Source organism: Sycon ciliatum, chromosome 10, assembly GCF_964019385.1.
Source record: "Sycon ciliatum chromosome 10, ocSycCili1.1, whole genome shotgun sequence".
In the NCBI taxonomy this organism is placed as follows: domain Eukaryota; kingdom Metazoa; phylum Porifera; class Calcarea; order Leucosolenida; family Sycettidae; genus Sycon; species Sycon ciliatum.
This window is the reverse complement of record NC_088652.1, coordinates 29,110,362-29,131,097: the sequence shown is the minus strand read 5'-3', so window position 1 is coordinate 29,131,097 and position 20,736 is coordinate 29,110,362. Positions and strand designations below refer to the sequence as shown.

Here is a 20,736-nt window from a genome sequence, read left to right as displayed (position 1 = left end):
GTTTGGAATTAAGACGTCCATTTCCAGTTGAAGAGATGGTTTCACAGGAGATGCACGTTGCTCGTACGCGCTGAACGTGGGAAAACGCGATCTCCCCTCTTCCACTTGAGATGGTGAAGCAGACGTTGTTACATCCACTTCGCTTTGGCCAGGGTTTCAAAATGGCTTTTTGAGGCGTCACTGACATCATTGATATCGATGTGACGACAGGCTACTATGGAATAGGAGGCACGATAGTGCAATAGCATAGTTGAGGCTTTTGTACAAAACAGGATTTCTTCAGAGAATGTAGCGTTTCTTGCAGGGGGGGTGAAGGTTGAAGTGAGCTGAGAGGAAGTCACCAATGTTTGTTTTCTTCAGAAAACTAATTAGATGTCTGTCGACGCCTAGGAGACGCTGTCGAGATTGATAGCATCTTTTTTCTGGCATGCATCACTTTGTTTTGAAAATCATGCTCCCGTGCGTCCATTTATCACGGCCTCGGTCACGTGATTGCAACAATCATCACCTGCAGGAGAGCCCTTTGGCTGTCGAACGTAATTGATGAGCGCGTCGAATTGATCACACAGGTCCATGCTGTTCAGGAAATGGCGTCTGTGCGTCGTCTACATCCGTCTATAGACTATAATGCGGAGCTGACGAGTGCCTATCGAAAAACTCCAATACGGCAATAGAGGAGATTATTACTGACCAATCGAATCTAAATCTGCAGAATATGGTAGATTTCCTCTACGACTCGAATCTCGTCAAGGGCTTTTACAACGTGCCAAAAAACAACTGTCACATGTTTTGCCACCGCTCTGTTCAACGAACTTGCAGCTACCCAATACGTCGATCACATCGAACTTCAACGTTCCAAACCCATCAACTCGGAACATGCAATTGAATGAGAACTCGACCCCTTTCACACAAACATTTAACACAGATATGTTGGTTTTAAACTTTTTATTATAAACACAGGAGCTCCGCCTGGGCTTGCGCCATCTTCGTCACGCTGTTAATGGGCAACACCCCGTAGAAGTTGATAAGCCTCTGAAGGTAGTTGTTGATGTGTCGGGACGTTGTAACGTGATCCTTCATTGTCCCAAGATCAATCCACTCGTCATCGCTGCATGGGGGAAAAAGATAAAACAAGATGTATAAGATCTCCTGTATTTCAAATAAAGATAATTGTATAACAGATCACTTACCAGCTACATTTATAAACCGGCTGACGACCAGCCTCCAGGTTCTTCCGATGTCCTTTTGATTTGGCGTGGTCAACGAACGGCTGGAGGCCGGTCGTAGTCTTAAGACATAAGTCACAGCTGAATTGCATCTTTGTTTTGAAGAAGAAGAAGACGATCTTCAGGCTGGAGTTGAATGGGACTCATCAAGGCAGCTCCAATCACTTTTATCCCCATCCAGTTGTTTGATGCTCGTTGGTTGAAGGGTAGTCTGGCAATACCTAGAATATTCCAGAATATCATAATTCAATTTCAAAAAAAACATCCCAGACAGTCAATCTTACTAACACCACACCCACCACTTTAAAAGAAATACTTATGTCGCCGATAGGCACTTCAAACACCACTTCACATTTCAAGTGGCCACTTAATTAGCCCACCTCCACCACCTCCACGACAACAAGACGGACAGCAACAACATCAACAGAATGAAACCCTACAAGTCTACAAGGAATGTATGGTAAAAAGAAGAGAGATGAGGGCTGACAACACCGTTCACGTGACGGCGATTACAACAAAAACATACACCTATCAGAACGGGGAGCAATACACAGACGTGTCAATGTATCAAGGAATAGACAATGCAATATAAAGACCACCTATGTGTGTCTTTTTGCATCTATGTACAGTGAAACCTCGTTAAGAAGAACACTGATACGACAAACTTTCGCTTTAGAAGAACACACTGTCAGCGGAACACTCCCGGAGACTCAAGCAAACACAGAACTGGTGCTCACTGAATTCCCATTTGGAAAAATGTGGATGCCGGTACCATTGTGCCACTTGGGTTATACATTCTAGTTGGATACCCTGCAGATGCTGCAGAGCGCGGGACAAAGGAGATACGCTACTGGATGTCACACAGTCAAACACCCAGGAAGAACAAGTGCACGCTGTCATTCACTTCCAACCCACTCCATGCCAATCAAGCCGTACTGAGAATGGACGATACCATCACAGGCGTGTACAGAAACTACAACATTTATGATTCATTCCGTTTTCTTTACCAAGTGTATTGATAAATTATAATAAAACATTTTTAATGAATAACGTCATGTATTATGATGATGATGATTTGAGTGTGTGTGTGTGTGTGTGTGTGTGTGTGTGTGTGTGTGTGTGTGTCTACATGTCAAATTTAATAATATAGCTCAAAGTGAGGGAGGCAAGGATAGACATAATAGTAATCAATGTGAGCATTTGTGGAATTCCACAATTCGTGAATGTTGACTGAGTTTGCTGACAACGCTTGTAGTGCACCACGTCAATAGCATGCAGTTCTTGATCGAAGAACTCAACTAGAGTGCAGTGCAGCTCATGATCGTATCCTCTCAGCGACACTTCTTCACACAAGAGAATGAGCATTGCAACCAACACGATGATCATACTAATGTTGTTACTGGAAGGGGTGCTCTTCACCTTCTTGAACACGCAGGATAGGTTCTTCATGAGGTGGCGTTGAGCAATGTCCGACTTGCCAGTAGCAGTACTAGGCGTACTTCCATCAGGGGTTGGATCAACTGGAAACAGCAGCTTCACTACATCAAGTAGTTCTTTCCGCCCGCAGCAAGCCATGTCCTTGGCAGCAATCCAGATCAAGTTGGTTATGGGGTGACTTTCAACAACTGCTTGATCATATCCATGGTCTCCATTGAAAGGTTCCACCAGGTTTGTCAGCGAGGTTGCGATTCCTAACCGCGCAGCACAACGCATCAGCGCACCCATTGTACAATGGCCGTCCTCACCATGATCTTTCAAAATAGACCACATGTTCATGATCTTCTTGTTGTTGTTGTTGTTGTTGTTGTTGTTGTTGTTGTTGTTGTTGTTGTTGTTGTTGTTGTTGTTGTTGTTGTTGTTCTTCTTCTTCTTCTTCTTCTTCTTCTTCACCAAAGTAATAGCAAGGATGAAGACAACAACAACAATTACTTGTGACTTGGCAAGGATGCTTTGCGAAATGATGGAAAATTAAGATGTCAGGGGTTTTATACAGCGGCAACGGTACCCTTCATCATCATCTTCCTCGCCCTACACATGGCACTTGAGAAACGGTACAGCGCACATTTCATCTCCGCAGGAATTAATTCCACACGAGGTTCACAGCACCCGTAAGATTGGATTAGTCTTTGCATCAGTTCCTTCTCCTCAGAATTAAACTCTCGGATATTCTGCTTAAACTTCTTCAGCTGAAAAGGGGTAAGAGGTTTTGTACGGATTAGAAGTTGGCGGAGCCAGGCTTTCGAAAATTGCTGCGGTTTGCAACTCATTAGCTTGCTGGATCGTGCCCACGCCACATGGCTCTTTGGAAGATATGGCTGAAGCTTCTGGCAAATCTCGTCGCGCTCAGCACAGATGCATGTCAGAGCTATGGCATAGTTCAGGCTCTTGTAGCCACTCTCCTTCTTCATGTACTGCAACGGTTCCAGCACACCGTGAAGGTTCAGCAGGACACCGGTCTTCTGCATGAAGCGTACCAGATGTCTGTCGACGGCAGTCAATCGCTCCCGAGCCGCATATAGCCGTGGGAGAATGCATCTCTCTGTAAAATTCACCTCCGGCAACAGCACGCTATCAAGAACAAGTCCGCATACAGTACACACAAAGTGCCCCTCGTTCACAACTTGATGATTATGAAAACATTTGTCAATGTTTGGACTAGGAGGAGGGGCATCAGGACAAGGGTCATCGTCATGCTCAACGACGGCGCGTTGACGCTCCTTGTACGCACGCAGTATTTCAAATTGCTCTTCAATATCCATGATGCTAACTGATCACATTTTCCAGTAAACGCTGCATCATATATCAATTTATAAATGAGTCACACCTCCTAAAAAATACCCCCCTATGACATCATACCGTAGAGCTAGTTCTAATTAGCCTGGGAATACCTAGAAGTTTCCAGAACACATTCCCAGACAGTGACTCTTGTCAACAACCACACCCACCACTTTAAAAGCAATTATGTCGCCGAGAGGCACTTCAGACACCACTTAGTCATTAATCCAATTAAATATGACACCTGGCCCACTTCAAAACCACTTCAGATCTCAAGTGGCCACTTCATTACCACTTATCCAATTAAAAGTTCAAGTGGCCACTTAATTAACAACCGCAAAGTTCAAGTACCCATTCATAAGGTCTAGTGGGTTCAACCCTTGGCCCAGGACCGGCTCGGTCACTACTACTCACGTATGGTTCAGCGTCGGGTTAAGTCTGCCGTGGAGTCCAATTACCATAATGTTCATATTCGCTTCATCTACTCCACGGTGCGTGCGTTCACGGTGAGGAAGGACGTCCTACCTACAGGCCAATTATCCAAGTTGATTTATCACTTCGATTGTCGGCAATGTGAGAGCCGATATGTAGGTAGGACTCTTCAACATCTGGACGCACGCATCCGACAACACGCACCGCTACACCTTATTCCACAACACGCACGATCCACTCGACCACGGAGGGGACGTCCAGCAAAGAATCATCCTGGTACAAGATGGTCCAACGCAGCGGCATCAACACCAAGCAACGTCACCTCACAATTAACTAGACCACCAGAAAAACAACCGGACAAGACACCTACTGGCGTGGCAGTGACAGGAACCGCATCAACCAGAAGAATGACAAGATCGGCAACGGCGGCGATGGCAGCGACTAAAGTACAGACAGAGGCAACGGCTAGGGTCCACTCGACTAGCCATGTGAAATCGGATGTGTCCACCGCACATGCTGATTGTTCTGATGTTAGTTCTGATAAGTATGAGTCGTCCATTGCTAGTCATTTGTTTGAGCATCCTGATTGTCGTGCTGTGTATTCAGATGATTGTTTTTCGATTGTGTCACGTGTACGCAGTGCTAGATTGCTGAATGTGTTGGAAGCTGTATACATCCACACAAGGAAACCCAAACTTTGCAAGCAGAAACAAATCAAATTCACACTTAGGCTGTTAGGTAGGTCGTCAAAACCTCGTTAGTTACATGTATGTCCAGTGGTTGTCTCTTGTTGTCGCACTACATGTCGCGCTTATTGAGTTTTCTCGCATTTGCACCTTTGTGTCATTATTGCAATTTTCGCTGTTTACTTTAGCTATCTTCTTTCTTTCTTTTTTTGCGCTGTTTTACCACCTTCTTACTGTATTTAATCCACTGTGCCTGTTCCTTTTCCCTTGCCTGTATTTCACCTGATGAGAAGGCTTGAAAGTATACTTGTGAAGACAAAAACTTTCAAGATGTTTGTAATGAGCCTGAAGTGTGTCCTTTTTATGAGTATTATCGCATTTTTGTCTCAGAGGAAACTGTTTATAAATTTATTAATAATAATTATTTGAAAATCGTCCTATAAGAATTGTTGGCATATTGGCTTCAAAACTGCACGTTGCAACAACATTTGGTAGATTTTCGGCGATTTTCAAAGGAACCCTTCAAAATCGGCGAAAAGCTGAGTGATTTTCGATAAGTCTCATTTCCAGCGAATATTTTTGCCTAGCCGATTCGGGGAAAGCCTACCGAGTGGTCATGCTTGCGGCAACATCATTCGTTCCTAAACGCACTTTGTAACAACATTATTTTGGTAGATTTTTCGGCGATTCTCAAAGGAATTGTGTGATGCTCCCTACATGGGAGCTCGCGGTTTTCCTGCCGACATGAATTCTCACTTGACTGACTCACGACTGCCATCCAGAGCACATGGGAAGTTCATCGAACCGTCCACTAGGCAAACCTTCAAAAAAGCACCACTCCCTGCACTTGCTATTGCATATTCTAGGCACTGGTCCTTGTTCCGGAACCTTCTTCTAGATTCTTGCATGTTTCTCTTGCCAGGTTTCTGACCACACTATCCCCTCTCTGCTCGCTATTATAAGCACGAGCACACTACGCCACTCTCCTCAGGACATGTACGACTTGCCCTCATGACCTGCACTGAGTTCTTGATTCACGGAGTAAAACAAGTTCAGCAAGATCTCCTACATATTTGGGTTCGTTCTCAACCTAAGAACTTAGATTACTCATACAGTCTTCAAGCATAATAATTATGTGAACCACTGTATTACTGGATGTGGATCAAGCCAGTGCACAAGTTGCGGGAAATTCCGCATTGGGAAGGGATTCGGAAGATACCATGTTAGTTGACCAATGGTTCATGGTTGATCTCATGTAGGTATTGGAATTTTGATTTGAATCAGACGCACAGAAAGTACGGGTGATATTGGTACAACAAAATTGAAAAAATTCCGGTTCTTGTACTCCAACATGGAGATCTCCAGGTCTAGAGTCCAAAGCAAATTGCTTTCCCTGTTCGATCGTTCTCTTCTAATTTGGCAAGATCGTTAGCGGGGACATTCCCGACAACAATTACGGCTGCGTTTGCTGGACATCGGCCACGCTCATCAGCCCAGTGCACGAATCCTTTCTCGTCACGCAAACTCACACCTGCCGCATTCAGGAGAGTTCCCAGCACGGCATCCTCGATGTTACCAGGGATAGTGTCACTAACGTAGCGCACCACCTCCTGGACACTGAGCTGGACAACGTCACGTGACAGGATATAGGCAAAGCCGGAGGCGAAAGGAGGGTACTGGCGTTTACCTTTGAACACGGGACTACTTGCATCAACACAATTCGGATGACCTGGATCCGTGGAGCATGGAATCAGACCTCTGTTGAAGTGCAAGTGGCCAGAATAGAACTCATGTCTGGGCTGACTCAGCAGCCAGGGGATGAGGTGACGAAACACAACGTACGCATCATCATCCACCATCATCAGGTAGTCATAGTGATTGTCCCGACGCAAACTCCACATCAGAGACCACTGGGTCTTGGAAGTCATTCGGTCATAACCGTCAGCGAATGGTGCTAGGAACACATCACCTTTCTGTGCTATCTCTTCTCTTAACTTTCTCATGACAGTGGCATTTGCTGAAGTTCCTGTCAGGAAAAGACATTCCACAGTGACTTGCTTCATCGTCCACTGTTCTTTCGGCGCTAAATCAGACGATTTTCCATAAAGCTGTCCACTTGTGCAGCGTGAGAACCATAGTCTTCTGGTGACTTCTCGCCGCTGGAAATAGTCCGGACCTGTCTTGACAATTAGAAGAAGAGAAAGAGATTGCACTGGCTGCCTGGCTATGCTTGGTTCGGCTGGCTCGAGTTCGCGATGCGACATCTCTGTGCTTTCCACAGTATCCATGATCGCTTCCGTCTCCATCTTGGCAGCCCCTTCTTGCTTATCAGCGGTTTTCAGATTCAGACGGTGAGTGGGTGGCGAACTCCAAACTGACACTGGTCTGCCTGACAATACATCGTCGCGTGCGACCTTCTCCTGGAAGGTTTTGTGATCACCACCTTGCTGCCTCGCACTGGCCTTTGGCTGCTCGGATACGTGTGTCCAAAAATAACTAGTATCGATGGGAGCGTGCGTAAACACGGCCAGTAAAATGAGCACCTGAAGAAAACAGGCTAGCAGCAGGAGAAACGTCTTCCTGTCCGCCATAGCCCGATAGAGGACCGTATCGCTTAGCCAACGGAACCAGGGAATGATTGCTGCTAGTTGATAATGCACCGACTACAATTTATTTTTGTAGTAACCTTTTTTCCGTCACGGGCCTCACTCACGGCACGGTACAAACATACAGTGACAACTGAACCGATAGTAGATACATGACTGTACTGGATCAAGAGTACAAAGTTAGTTACTTGTAGCGAAGAGACCACTTGATTTGACCACTTCGGATTTGAGGAGGGTGTGGGTAGGGTTCAAGTAACAGTTAGTTTCATTGTATTACTACTATACTCATGATACTAGTACAGTAGTCAGTACTACTACTAGCCGGAAATCTAGCAGCTCGTCATTTGTTCCGGCGATGATGTCCGCACCGGAGGCTTCGGTCGTGTGGCGCGGCAGCGACTTTGTACAAGCGCTAGCCGGCATCCAGAAAAACAGTCTGACTCTGAGCCTCTACAGCTAGCCACGTCATGGCTTTCATTCCGTGCAGGATTTCGTTTGCTGTGCTGCGTTCTCATGGTTCTTGCTTTGCTTGTTTGCGTGGCTCTGGGTTAGGCATCGTGCTGCTGCTAATGAGGCATCCCACCCTCTGGCAGTGTCGGAAGCCCACATCTCGCGAGATTAATTGCCATTTCTCGCTTCCCTCCTGTGCGTTTGTTGCTTATCATGTTCTTGTTTGTACATGTATTCAATTTCTTTGACTTACACCCCCCACACTGCCCCATGCTGCGTGGTCAGTCGTGTTGAGTGGATCTACTGGCTAGATACCTGCTGCACAGGCACACTGTATCAGCGCTAAGTACATGTTCCCGCACCGGAATGTGTTCAGTCACTAGACTGGCAGGATCTACTTGAGAGTGGTTCTATTCACAACACACGGGCCAATCGCGTGAAACCATGAAGTAAGAGATCGAAGCAAACAGACAACCCAATTAATTTCGGAAGTAAATAAAATTGATTATCACATGGCACGTGATTGTTGCCCGTACTCCAGCGAATCAGAACCTTTCGCGCCGCGGGCAATAAAAAATTTATTATTGCCCGCGATATTGCCCGCAAAAAAATAGTTTATTTCAGTGATCGCGTGACTACGACGCGCGACTCTGTAGACTGTGCTGTCTGTAGATCTACGAGTACGACGAGTCGCAGTGTAGCATTGAGACGAAGATGGAATTCTTTTTGGAGATGGACGTCCCGGCAATGGACATGGCCTCCGACGTCTGCCGTGTGGTGCTTGCAGGGATCATTTGTTCAGTCATGTTGGCAGCCTGACCGTCGGTAAGCTTGTGGATAAGATTTAGTTCTCCTCGATGTGGTACTGTGATCACAAACAATTATTTGAAATAACACAAATTCAACTCAGCATCCACGGTGGGTTTCAGATCCTCGCAAAGTCACTGCCTGTGTGTGGTCTTTTGTATTGTATTGTATTGTATTTATTTAAAAGGATTCTCCAAAAGCAAATGGATGCTTATCACGGAAGTCTTCCACATAAATATCGCAAGAAAAATGGGGAAATGGGGGAGAGGAGAGTGGAAGATGAAGCATGGAAAGAAGGGAAACAAGTACCTAAATATCGAGGTATAAAAGCAGGAAAGAAATCGACGAGGGAAGAAATCACCTCTGCAGTTAATAGCGGGACATTTAGATGAAAAAAACCCAGCAAGGATTAATTTCAAGGAAAAAAAATTCTCAAACGGAAAAGTTCGGAATTCCAGTCAGAGAATATCTATGCTGTGAGTAATGAGCCTTTAGAGCAATGCGAAAATTGACAGAGGACTGAACGCAGCGAATGTGTTCTGGAAGTTTGTTCCATTCCACAGATAAACTGAAGAGAGGGGATTTAAGGAAATGGGCGCAGAACGAGGTATAACTATAGAGGACGGGTGACGACAACTAAGGGAAACATTGAATTTGAAACGAATTAGCAAAGACGGAAACTGGTAAAAGACATGATGAAAATACAGCAAGGACAGAATCTGACGACGCCACTTCAGGGATGAGTACGATTAAGAATCTGCTTCGGGGTTTCCCACTCAGCTTCATGTGCCACGTAGAACTGTTATCAGGCTCATCTATCCTCTGCCTTCACCTTTGCTTGAACAACAAACACAACAATTCAGGAATGTTTTGCAATGAAAAATACAGCTATCTGGAGCTGAAAAAAGGAAGAAAAATTGTCCTGAGAAATACACACCAGGGAGTCGTCAAATACTTGCAGTACTGTATTTGACAACTTCCTGATACACATGTAAACATGAAGAAACTCTTTGTGGTAGCACTCTTAATTTTTCAACTGGAATTATGATTCTGCTATGTTTTATTGTGGTTGCCATGTCTATTGCTATGACGATGCCGTGTCGGCACTTTTTTCTGTCTCCGTCTTTCGGTACTGTATACTCTCTGATGGCCTGTAGCAGACTTTTTGTTAGGGTGTAGGAGAAATATCTTCATTTTTCCTGTTTTGATAATGATAGCACATCAATAATACATTGTGGTCATAATGTGTTGGCATTTGTATTATTGGGCTTGTTTCAATAGCAGCCCAATGGTCTGCTCTGTGGGCCATGTGATAGATTTGTTATCGCATGGTTGCTGCGGGCCTTATGGCATATTATTGCCCCTCGAGGTTAGCACTCGGGCCTATGGCCCTCGGGCTAACCTCTCGGGGCAATAATATGCCATAAGGCCCTCGCAACCATGCGATAACATATACATATTTCAATTGAAATATAAAATTGAACACAAAAGCTTCGCAAGAAATCGTCACCTACAGTCCACTTCAAAACTATAGACGTGTACCTTGGCAAAAACCGTTATGCCAGCATCTATACCACATAAAATCTGTGATCACTTTGTGCATAAATGTTTCCAAATTGGGTGTCTGTTATGATTATCCAATCGTTTAGAAACTCTATGAGACTAATTGTGGAGCGATACTGGGCAATATTCCGAAAACTATTCTCAAAAAGTTCCAGCCAAATTTGAAATATTTCAAAAACCCTACGCGTCTATAGTTTTGAAATAGACTGTAATAAGATTGCCTTCTACTAGTGGTAGTACAGTACTGGTAACTGAAATCCGACCCCTGAGCGGTGGGTTCACATTCTAGCGGTCTCTATTTCGTAGTTTTACAACACCGCTTTGGGTCTTCGCGATGTGAGCGCACCGCGCAGGGGTCGGATTTCAGTTGCCAGCACTATAGTACTAGTACCGTGTAGTAGGAGTACACAAGATGCACGTTATTTCCGCCGTGACGCGCAATCTCACGTCAAATTTGGCGTGAAACTCCGAATTCCGAAGTGAGCTGCAGGTCACTCACGTTGCTTTTCGACGCGCGAGCCAAATAACGCGAGCTGAACTAATTAGTTTCGCGTCACGTCAGAAATAACTTGCATCTCAGCTCTCTATTATGTCACATTGACTCCAGTTGAGATTACTGCTCGAATCTGTGTAGAATTGCACGGACGGATTGCGGAAACATGTGATAGTGATTATGTCTCGCTGTTTCGATGGTTTGGCAAGGTTTTTTTAAGGTGGAAGTCAACACGCGCATAGCGCCGCCTGTCCTATCTTCTCGGGTGCAGGTCAAAATGACGTCTCTGCAAGGAAAATAATTCATGTGTCGCCTTGTGACCCTTGTCCCAGTATGACGAGCTGTGACGCCTGCAACGTTCAATAAAAGGTATTTTGGTGTCAGATCACTTGCTTGAGTGATCTTTCATTGTCCTGTATGGATATTTCAGTGGTAACCGGACAAGCATACTAAGAGTCCAGTCCTTATTGTAAGCGCCTGATGGAAGTTTAATCTTGTGAAAAGGCAGAAATTGTTGCCACCTTGTTGTGCTGATTAGCTTTTCGTTATGGATTGGGTTGAGTCTGCCGCGGTGTACTCGAGTCGAGCCAGCTCATACGTTCATTCCACGGAGTACCCATCTACGGAGACGTTCTATCCTTCACCGTGGGACAGCGGGATATGTCTCGGTGAACATCCCTCCCTATGCGAATCCGACGTTAGGCTCGGGCTCGTCAGCAATGCGCTGCCAGAAAATGCCACACTATTTGTATGCAATGCGACACTCGTCACAGAGATAGCGGTACCAGAATGCATGGCCCAGTACATTTGAAACGTACTTTAGTGTTTGGAGTGCATGATATTCCTGAAGAGCTCAACGTCGGCAAACAACTCAACACGAAAGAAGCTAAGCAGGTCAGCGTGGAGACCGAAGCAGATGATAGGGATTCGCAGACCGTCCAGAACCCTAACTCCCCCACATCTGCCACTGGATGCCAACACGAACAGTCTACAACACACTCAAGGATTCCAGGACGGAGCTCCGAAGCAAAGACGGACCAAGCAAAAGAAGGACGGGAACAAACCCGCTGCTAAAGAAGATGTTGTGACCGACACCACAGGCGAATGTGAGTGTTCTGCAGCGAGCTCTCCGGCCCGGCAAAAGTGTAAACTGAGCTCACCGAGACAGAGCGTTCTCTATCATACGTGTAGGTATCATCAATACTTCACCTTGCTGTTGCCTGTATCTGCTGCAAGGCGTTCCACCCCGGAACATCGTCCGGACGAAAGCGAGCAGATTGGATAGTCTGAAAGATTCCCGGCATCGCTTTTGCCGGTAGAAGAAAGAAGTGGGGAAATACCAAAAGGCCTGTTCAACTTCTCACTCCTGAAGAATCTCATGGAAAGGTCAGGGATGTCTGCCTTCGCTATATTGATGAATCCTTACATGAAGAAGTGTTGAATAGCTACGTTTACAATTTCCGACTCTTCCTAACACGCTCTGAATCGGCGCATTCACTGTGTTCAATTGTTTTTCACCTCCTGAAGATTCTCCCAACCTTTGATCCAGAACAATCCGATTTATTAGAGGTATTTAACACGTGTTTGACAGGACACGCACGCATTTTGCAGAAAACACTCTCCGTTAGTCCACCAACATCTGCGTCAGGCATGCTTCAGCAAGTACGTGATTCCTCTACACACACCTCCGGGCAGTCTTGCTCTAAAGATGATGCAACGGCTTTTCTCCTTCTCGCAAAGCAAAGATTAGTCAATGATCCTGTTGCTTTCGAATGGATTCTCACCACGCTATTGGACATTGCAGATCTGGAGAGCAAAGATGGCTATTTTCAACGCCTTCTCTGCATCGTCGGCTTTCTCGGTCCATATAAAAACCTCGTAGAAGAGTTCCATCGATTTCTGCCGCCCGGCTGCACAGTATTGCCTATTAGTTGTTTCTAGTTACCCGGTCATATTACCCGGTCATATTACCCGGCCATATTACCCGGTCATATTACCCGGTCATATTACCCGGTCATATTACCGGGTCATATTACCCGGTCATACCGGTATTACCCGGTCGTATTACAAATTCACAGTGTTGTTTTGGAATGATACGATTGCATGGTCAGACAAGGTCTGCTTGATTTCCCACCTACATGTACATGTGCAGTCGTGTATGTAAGTACAAGTATAGTGACTCAATCTGCGGACTGAGCTGTTTCGTCTATATAAGTACTTGTATAGTGTAACTATGGCAACGTCCTGTCACCTTGCTTCACAATGTCTCTTCACGCATGCAGATTTTGGATAGCGTTATGTTCCACGTACAACTTCAAAGTACATGTACTGTATAGCTGCAGGTAACATGTATAGACTGCAGGTAACATGCATAGACTGTAGGTAACAGGCTCTGATGATCTGCATGTTGACTTCCGCAGAACATAAGTATAAGTTTTGGACATGGCTTGAATATCAACAAACTGCACAGCGTTATCGACTCTAGATGTTTTCTTACCAGCGAAAATCAAGACTTTTGCCATACTTGTACAGTAAAACCTGGTGTAAGCGACCTCTGGGTTTGGCGACCACCTGCTCTTAACGACCGTTTTCCATGCACCGACAATTCTGCACAGACACTGCGGGACCTGGTTCTAAAGACCACCTGGCTTTAACGACCGCTTTTGCCTGCACCGTGGGGTGGTCGCTTAAACCAGGTTTTACTGTAGAATGCAAACTTTCGATCGACGTGTAGAAGTGGTCTATCAACGAAGAAGAGCCTTCGACATCATCCCATGCAGGTACATATACCATACATGTATACGCTTGTCAATGGATACATTCAATTTTCGGGGTGGGGACATGTGTGTGTGGGGGGGGGGGGGGGGGAGCCAGGCTTGGGAGCAAGATTTTTGTCTTGTTTCAATAACTGGCTACCCTTCTCCCCCGCCCCTCCATTCCCAATACAACGGGATAAGCATGCTGTTGCCTGCCTGGTGGGCTAGAGGAGAAGAAAGTTGTGCAAGACGAGAAGAGGATATATTTGTGATAACATGATATGAGTTGCGAGACAAGAGCTCCGCGTACATGACTATTATAGTATTGTTATCGCAAGCAAATTTAGCAGTTTTGCAATTCAATCATTCGTTTGCAGGTTTGCTTGGTTGATTGGGATTTAAATGAAAAATATAATATAATTTTTTTATTGAACTGGATAAATGAGCCAGTATGAAATGTAAATAGAAGAAGAAAACAAACGGAAACGAGGTATGAAGCAACTATTCACGAATGTAACAAGATAATCAGCGGTCAGTACGTGCAATAACAGGGCACAAAACTGACAGGCTACAGTGTTGCTTCATACCTCGTTTCCATGTGTTTTCTTTCTATTCTTCATTGAATTCAACGTATCTTTATACATGCAGAGTGAGGAATAGGGCCACAAAGCCTGCAACAGTACACTTGAATAATAAAGTTCTAAAAGAAATAATAAACACCAATAGCTGCCTCAGAAACCGCCAGCGTGGCGGGAGGCTCTTGTTGATCAATGCTTTGTTGATATTTTTTGCGAATGTTGTTCTAGACCCTCTAAGGCACACTATACAGCATACACCTGACCAATGCCATTATGACATGTACTGTGCATACGGTTCATTACGCTTGTCAGCCAGCAGCGATTAGGCCTTTGCGGATAATGCCGCCTGAAAAATTGGCAGAACTTGGTACTTTTCTGGTAAGTTTCATGCATGTTTGGTATGTGGATAGATAACTGGAGCAGAAGTCGAGGAATTGCCAGCCATAAGGTTTGTATGGTTCTGCCAGTTTCACTGCTTTTCGAGCAGAATCTGCCACCTTTTCGAGAAGAATCTGCCAATGCCTACTGCCCAGCAGCGATGCAATTCTCCAGTACAGGCTGGTTGCCGAACGTCCAAAACCACCTGACGCCGTGATAACTACTGGGGCAAACGACGCATGTTCGACATTCCGGACCCGCTCCATGTACTGCCTTCGTTTTTCCTGTTCATGTCGGTGATATACAGTGGCCAGTGGTGCAGTGCGGTTCGAGGCAGCGTGAGGGTGAAATAGAATACAGTCAACTTCGCGTATAACGACACTCGGCGGGACATCAAAAAGGTGTCCTTATTCGCAAAGTGTCGTTATTCCCGAAGTCTCATTATAATGTATTACAGTGGGATGGGACTTTGCTCTGGGCATAGAAATTCTGTCGTTATTCGCGAATTGTCGTTATATCCGCAGTCGTTATTAGCGAAGTTTGACTGTTGACCCCTAGTTCCCTAGTCCCATTTTCACCGCTGGGTCTAATTGGCGACATGTCCATGAAAAGGTTATAAACAAAGTGCATGATTGTAGAAGAATCAGGAGTGAGTGTGAGTGCAGAAGTGAGTGTAACATTGCATATCGTTTGTTCAATAAACGGTTGTGGTGGTTAGTACAAATGCTAAACAAAGAGAACCACACCACCATTACTCCAGGTTTCATGACTTGTTCTGAAACACTCATCTGCCAAATCTATCTCCTACACGTACATGATCGTACTCAATCTGCGGACAGAACTGTTTCGTCCTTTGTGGACTCGTCAGCGCAGCACAGAGGAATGTTTGTATGTACCCTATTCGCGCGATTAGAATTCTCTCTTGAATAGTGCCCCAGTCTATAAGAGCCAGTGAAAAATCAGCCCTCTTGAATAGTGCCCCTCTCTCTCCCCCCCCCCCCCCCTCCGGGCTTGTAACCAAGCGCATGTGCAAGTTTCGTGTTCTTTTTGCTTTTAAAAGTTATGAGTTATGTTCTTGTCCATGTCACTGCACTGGTGGTTTCAGGATCAAAATCGCAGTTCTTGTTGCCCTTTCTGTTGAGTCGTGACACGTGACAGTTTATAGTAGACACTATAATCTATATCTACTAGTATATCAATAAACTGTTGAACGGTACCTTTCGCCTGTTGAATAATACTAGCACAAGAAACTAACTCTCCTCCTCCATGCGCTCTAAAGCCGGCCATTGCTACCCTTGGTAGCCATTACTCACACCAATAACTTCAAACAACGAACGCACCGTATAAAATCAGTATGCCATGTCAATTACAATAATAAGTATCACCTTCTCTGACGAGCCTTTGATAGGCGAAACAGCTGTCAGAAGGAAATGTTTTACCCGTGACCCCTTCGTTGTTTGAAGTTATTGGTGTGAGTAATGGCTACCGAGGGTAGCAATGGTCGGCTTTAGAGCGCATGAAGGAGGAGAGTTAGTTTCTTGTACTGTAATCTATAATAGAAGAAAAAAAGTGGGCTCTGTTTTCCTTTGCCTTCCTTGTTTTTATGCGGGATGACGTAAATATGCCAGCAACTTATAACCCTGCTTCTAGTATAAGCAGTTGTGTACTCTTCGCACTGTCCATGGTCAATATTGTATTGTTATGGCCATGTGTTGCAAGACTGCTCGCGCTTCGCACTTGCTTTGGCGCGAAGCTGGGAGAACCACAGCTTTGCGAATGTACACGTAACGTTGCTGCTATAGCTGTAGCCTGATTTTATTTTGTCAGTACTTCACCTGACGATAATGCTTGAATATCATGCTGGCGAAAACTTACTGTCCGAAGTGTGTTCTCTTTAGGATTACACTGTATTCGAAGAGTTCCTTCTTCACGGTGTTGTCCTCGTAACGTTACAAACATTTACATTGCACTAGAGTTATCTTTACTCTTTGCTCTGGGAATTCAGTGCAGCAGCTCTGCGAGTTTTCCAGTGGCGTTCTCTCATTGGGAGGCTAGCGGTGGGATAATGTAAAGGACTTAGTGTTAATGATAACTATAGCGGAATTTTCCAAGCTAGTGGCGGACTATTGCAAGGAAAAGACAGAGATAGAAGCAATACTCGTACAAATACCTATTCTGGACCCGGGAAGAGTGTAGCTTTCCCTACGGAGAGCGACGAGTCGTCGACGGGAACGGGCAGAGGGCATGGACGGCGGCCGGCAGCAAAGACACGACCCGCAACGGATGTGACGTCCAAAGTCAGCCTGCGTGATGGATAGGATACACTGGTGTCGTCACAGGCGCCAAGCGGAGAGAGCGCGAGGAGGTGAGCAATAGCGGACAAGGGACACGCGGACTACCAGACACACGACGCAAGGGAGCGCCGGCATGTACAGTGCATACGAGGTGAGTGAGCAATAGTTTGTTTGATTTACTCGCTGTCTGCGTAGCCTGTGTGTTCTTGTGGCTTGTAATCCCATTATTCTCCAGTGTGTGCTGTACCGTAGTTCCGCGCATATAAGCCCATGGGCTAATACACGAAATAGTGCATTTTCCGGGAAAAAGTCAGTAATAGAGAGGTTTCGCTTCACGTTGTTCTGCACTACACCGTGAAATTTCACGTTGGTGTGGCAAATTTTGGCGTCGAAACTCCCGTTCATGACGTGAGCTGAGGTCAACTCACGTTCGACGTGAACGCGAGTTTTTGCAAATTTAGCCTTGCTATCAGGTTGGGATGTCGATTTTGCCTAAACTAGCTATAAAATAATATTTGTGCGACTTCGGCCTCACCAAAAATCACTTTCTTCACTTTTTGAAGTTTTCGCTCCCAGTTTTTGCTCCTGTCGTCAGCGACACGACGTGCTTCACAAGCAACGTGAAACGAAAGCTCTTTCTGAGCTCGCGTCGACGCAAAAAATTGACGTTCACGTAAGAGCACAAATCACGCGGGTCGAAACCTCTCTAATAATGGTTCGTTTTTTAGCCCTGGGCCTATATTCGAATTTTGAAGACAGCTGTACGTCAACTAATAATCGGCGAATTTTCATTGAATGTCTCAGCACCCCTTGTCAGTTTTGTGCCCATGACATTGTTGTCGCACTTGCTTGAATTATATTCATATAATTATCTGGTTACATTGGACCAATTTAACCAGATAATTTCTTGAAGTATTATAATTATTATATGTAGCAGGGGCGTCGCACACAGTACGGTCACTAGTAGACTCACTACGGTATTGGCCGTACCACATTTTGCCCACAGGTACCCCGTGAATCAATAAAATACACCATCATTCGGTCTCTAGATTTCCAAAATGTCAGCTCAGCAACCCCTCCCCCTCGAGTAAATTGGCCTTCAGATGGCTGACCGTACCGCACTAAAATACCTTCCGACGCCCCTGTTGGTGGACAGTTGTTCATAACTCGTAACATTGTATCCTTCCTGTATTTATTCGTGATTAAGGGCCGTCCGTAAATACCGTAAAGTATCGCCAGAGCGCCCCGTCTCGTGAGAGCGCCCCACCTTGATTTTACAGGCAAGGGAAGAAAATACTATGGCAGAGTGCAACGAGGTTTGTACAGTGTCAGAACCTTTAATAGTGCACTAAGGTCACACTTGGCAGGTTTTATGTGGATTTCGCATTTGTTCGAAGGTAGACTGGGTACGGATCGACTGCACAACGTGCAATGTATGTAGAGGGGACGGTTCGAAACCGGAACGGCTTGACAGCTAAGTTGTATAGACCCAAACGGATCATCAGCGTGGATTGTTCACTCGAATTACGTTTGTGGAAGGAAACTTGCATGTTGAAGTTTGCTCTGAGGCCAGAGTCAATCGAGCTGAGCCACTCCTTTGTGTTGGCCCATTGCCTCCAAGTTGCCCAATTTTTCGCTTCAAATCAGAGGTGGCTCCAAACCGGAAAGGTTTTACAGAGTGCATATCAAATTCACTATAGTCTGAAATTAGGTAATTGTTATCGCTCCACGACGGCCAATGCAGAGTAATAATAAGCCTTGTGTGTGCTTCCATTAGTTTTCAATGGTGTAAGGTGCTTTATTGGTGAGAGGCGAGCCGCAGGGCAAGAAGTTGATTTTTCGAAAGACGTAAAACTCAAGTCGCACTGCGAAGCAACACGTCAAAAACTCACCTGCTTGGTATGGCGCTTCTGGTCATCGCAGAGCGATGAAATTTTGGCTCGGAGTAAAACACATCGTAGTCTCACTGTGACATATGTTTTCTAACCAAAATACCAAGGGAGAAAGTGAATATTGAATCCGTTCCGGTTTGCGACATATCTCCTATTTGAAACCGTCTCCTCTACAACGTCTGTGCCATATGACCTATACCGGAAACCACTTCCACAAGACGACCACGAAAGGACGAGACGGTGGGGCGCTCTGGCGGTACTTTACGGTACATTATATCTATTTACGTATAGACATCTAACAGGCTTTTCTTTCTTGACCCGCCCATCCCCAGAAACGCCCCCCCCCCAAAAAAAATGCAGATAATACCACTCATAATAAACATCATACTATGCACACATATACAATACAGTCGACTCCACTTGAAACAAACTCGCATATAGCGAATTTCACGATAATTATAGCGAACCCTTGTCCATGTCCCTGCTTGAACCCATACAAAATTGACCCTTTATAGTAAACAGTTTTCGCTTAGAACGAACCAAATCTTATAGGACCGCATGTAAACCAAGTGCACTCATACTGTCATGTGCCACACCTGAACCTGAAACCAACGTTACCAAGGATCCTACCTACAAGTCTGCTGGTACCTGGCTGTCACTGCATGCAAGCTCATGTTTCTGGGAGTACAGAGTATGTGTCTCTGTCTACTCTGCGGTGACGCGTGCAGTGCAGTGCAGTGTAGTGCAGTGCAGTGCAGTGTAGTGTAGTGCAGTGCAGTGTAGTGCAGTGCAGTGCAGTGCAGTGTAGTGTAGTGCAGTGCAGTGTAGTGCAGTGCAGTGTAGTGCAGTGCAGTGTAGTGCAGTGCAGTGCAGTGCAGTGCAGTGCAGTGCAGTGCAGTGCAGTGCAGTGCAGTGCAGTGCAGTGCAGTGCAGTGCAGTGTAGTGCAGTGTAGTGTAGTGCAGTGCAGTGCAGTGCAGTGCAGTGCAGTGCAGGGCAGTGCAGAGCAGAGCAGTGCAGTGCAGTGCAGTGTAGTGCAGTGCAGTGTAGTGCAGTGCAATGCAGTGCAATGCAGTGCAGTGTGTCTCAACGCCTACCTGTACTAGCTGTAGCAGTGCTACATCATGTACATGTACACGTGCGGTATGATATGCAGACACTCCGAAATGTATTTTTTAGAAACGCCTTGCAGGCAAACCCACCCACCACAAACGCCTGTTAGACGTCTCTAAGTAAATACATGTATTTACGGACGGCCCCTTACATTGGCTCAACATCCGGGTTTGAATTTTAGGAACTCAGATGGTGAGCCAAGGTTGTGCCCACAATTTCCATGTTACAATTTTAATTTTATTTTTGGCTTTTTTTCGGCCTGGGCATTTTTGGCCTAAATGTTGTTGTGGCTGAAATGACCTTTACAATGTACCTAGCCCTGGGCTGGGAGGCAGAGATATAAAACGTGCCAACAATTTGTAGACGAATTCTCTAGTGACAAGCTACTTGGTACTAGGCCCCCGTGTAATATGCCGGCATTTTTGGAGCATTTTCGGTACAATCCGCGAACCCAGCACTTTGGGCTCGTGATGCAGCATTTTGGGGGAAACGGAGCACTTGGCCGTTGTGTATCAAAATTGAGAGAAGAAAAACTTCCCAAACAAGAGCGTCACTTCCACATTCCGTGGGTTAGCTTCTTGTTGAGTAGTTTATGAATTGAAAAAATGGTTTTGACCAGGGAGTCGTAAAATACCGGTATTTTCTGACTCCCTGGTTTTAAGTCTTTTGACGGCGTGTGCTGAGGATTA

At 45.5% G+C, this 20,736-nt stretch overlaps 1 protein-coding gene and 1 long non-coding RNA gene across 2 annotated transcripts; both read right to left on the bottom strand.

Moving 5' to 3' along the window:
• Positions 1 to 930: 930 nt before the first annotated feature.
• Positions 931 to 2,032, bottom strand: LOC135826069 (uncharacterized). Its single transcript, XR_010555206.1, has 2 exons — positions 1,191 to 2,032; positions 931 to 1,108 (listed from the first exon to the last, which is right to left on the bottom strand). It is a non-coding gene; the product is annotated as an uncharacterized LOC135826069 (long non-coding RNA).
• Positions 2,033 to 6,342: 4,310 nt separating this feature from the next.
• LOC135825687 (UDP-GalNAc:beta-1,3-N-acetylgalactosaminyltransferase 1-like) lies at positions 6,343 to 7,829 on the bottom strand. Its single transcript, XM_065338304.1, has one exon. It carries the CDS (start codon positions 7,708 to 7,710, stop codon positions 6,487 to 6,489), a length of 1,224 nt encoding a protein of 407 aa, XP_065194376.1. The 5' UTR covers positions 7,711 to 7,829; the 3' UTR covers positions 6,343 to 6,486.
• Between the last annotated feature and the right edge of the window lie 12,907 nt (positions 7,830 to 20,736).

Bases quoted from the DNA above. Each gene is read 5' to 3' on its own strand.
- LOC135825687 (XM_065338304.1), bottom strand. From the start codon at position 7,710: ATGGCGGACAGGAAGACGTTTCTCCTGCTGCTAGCCTGTTTTCTTCAG.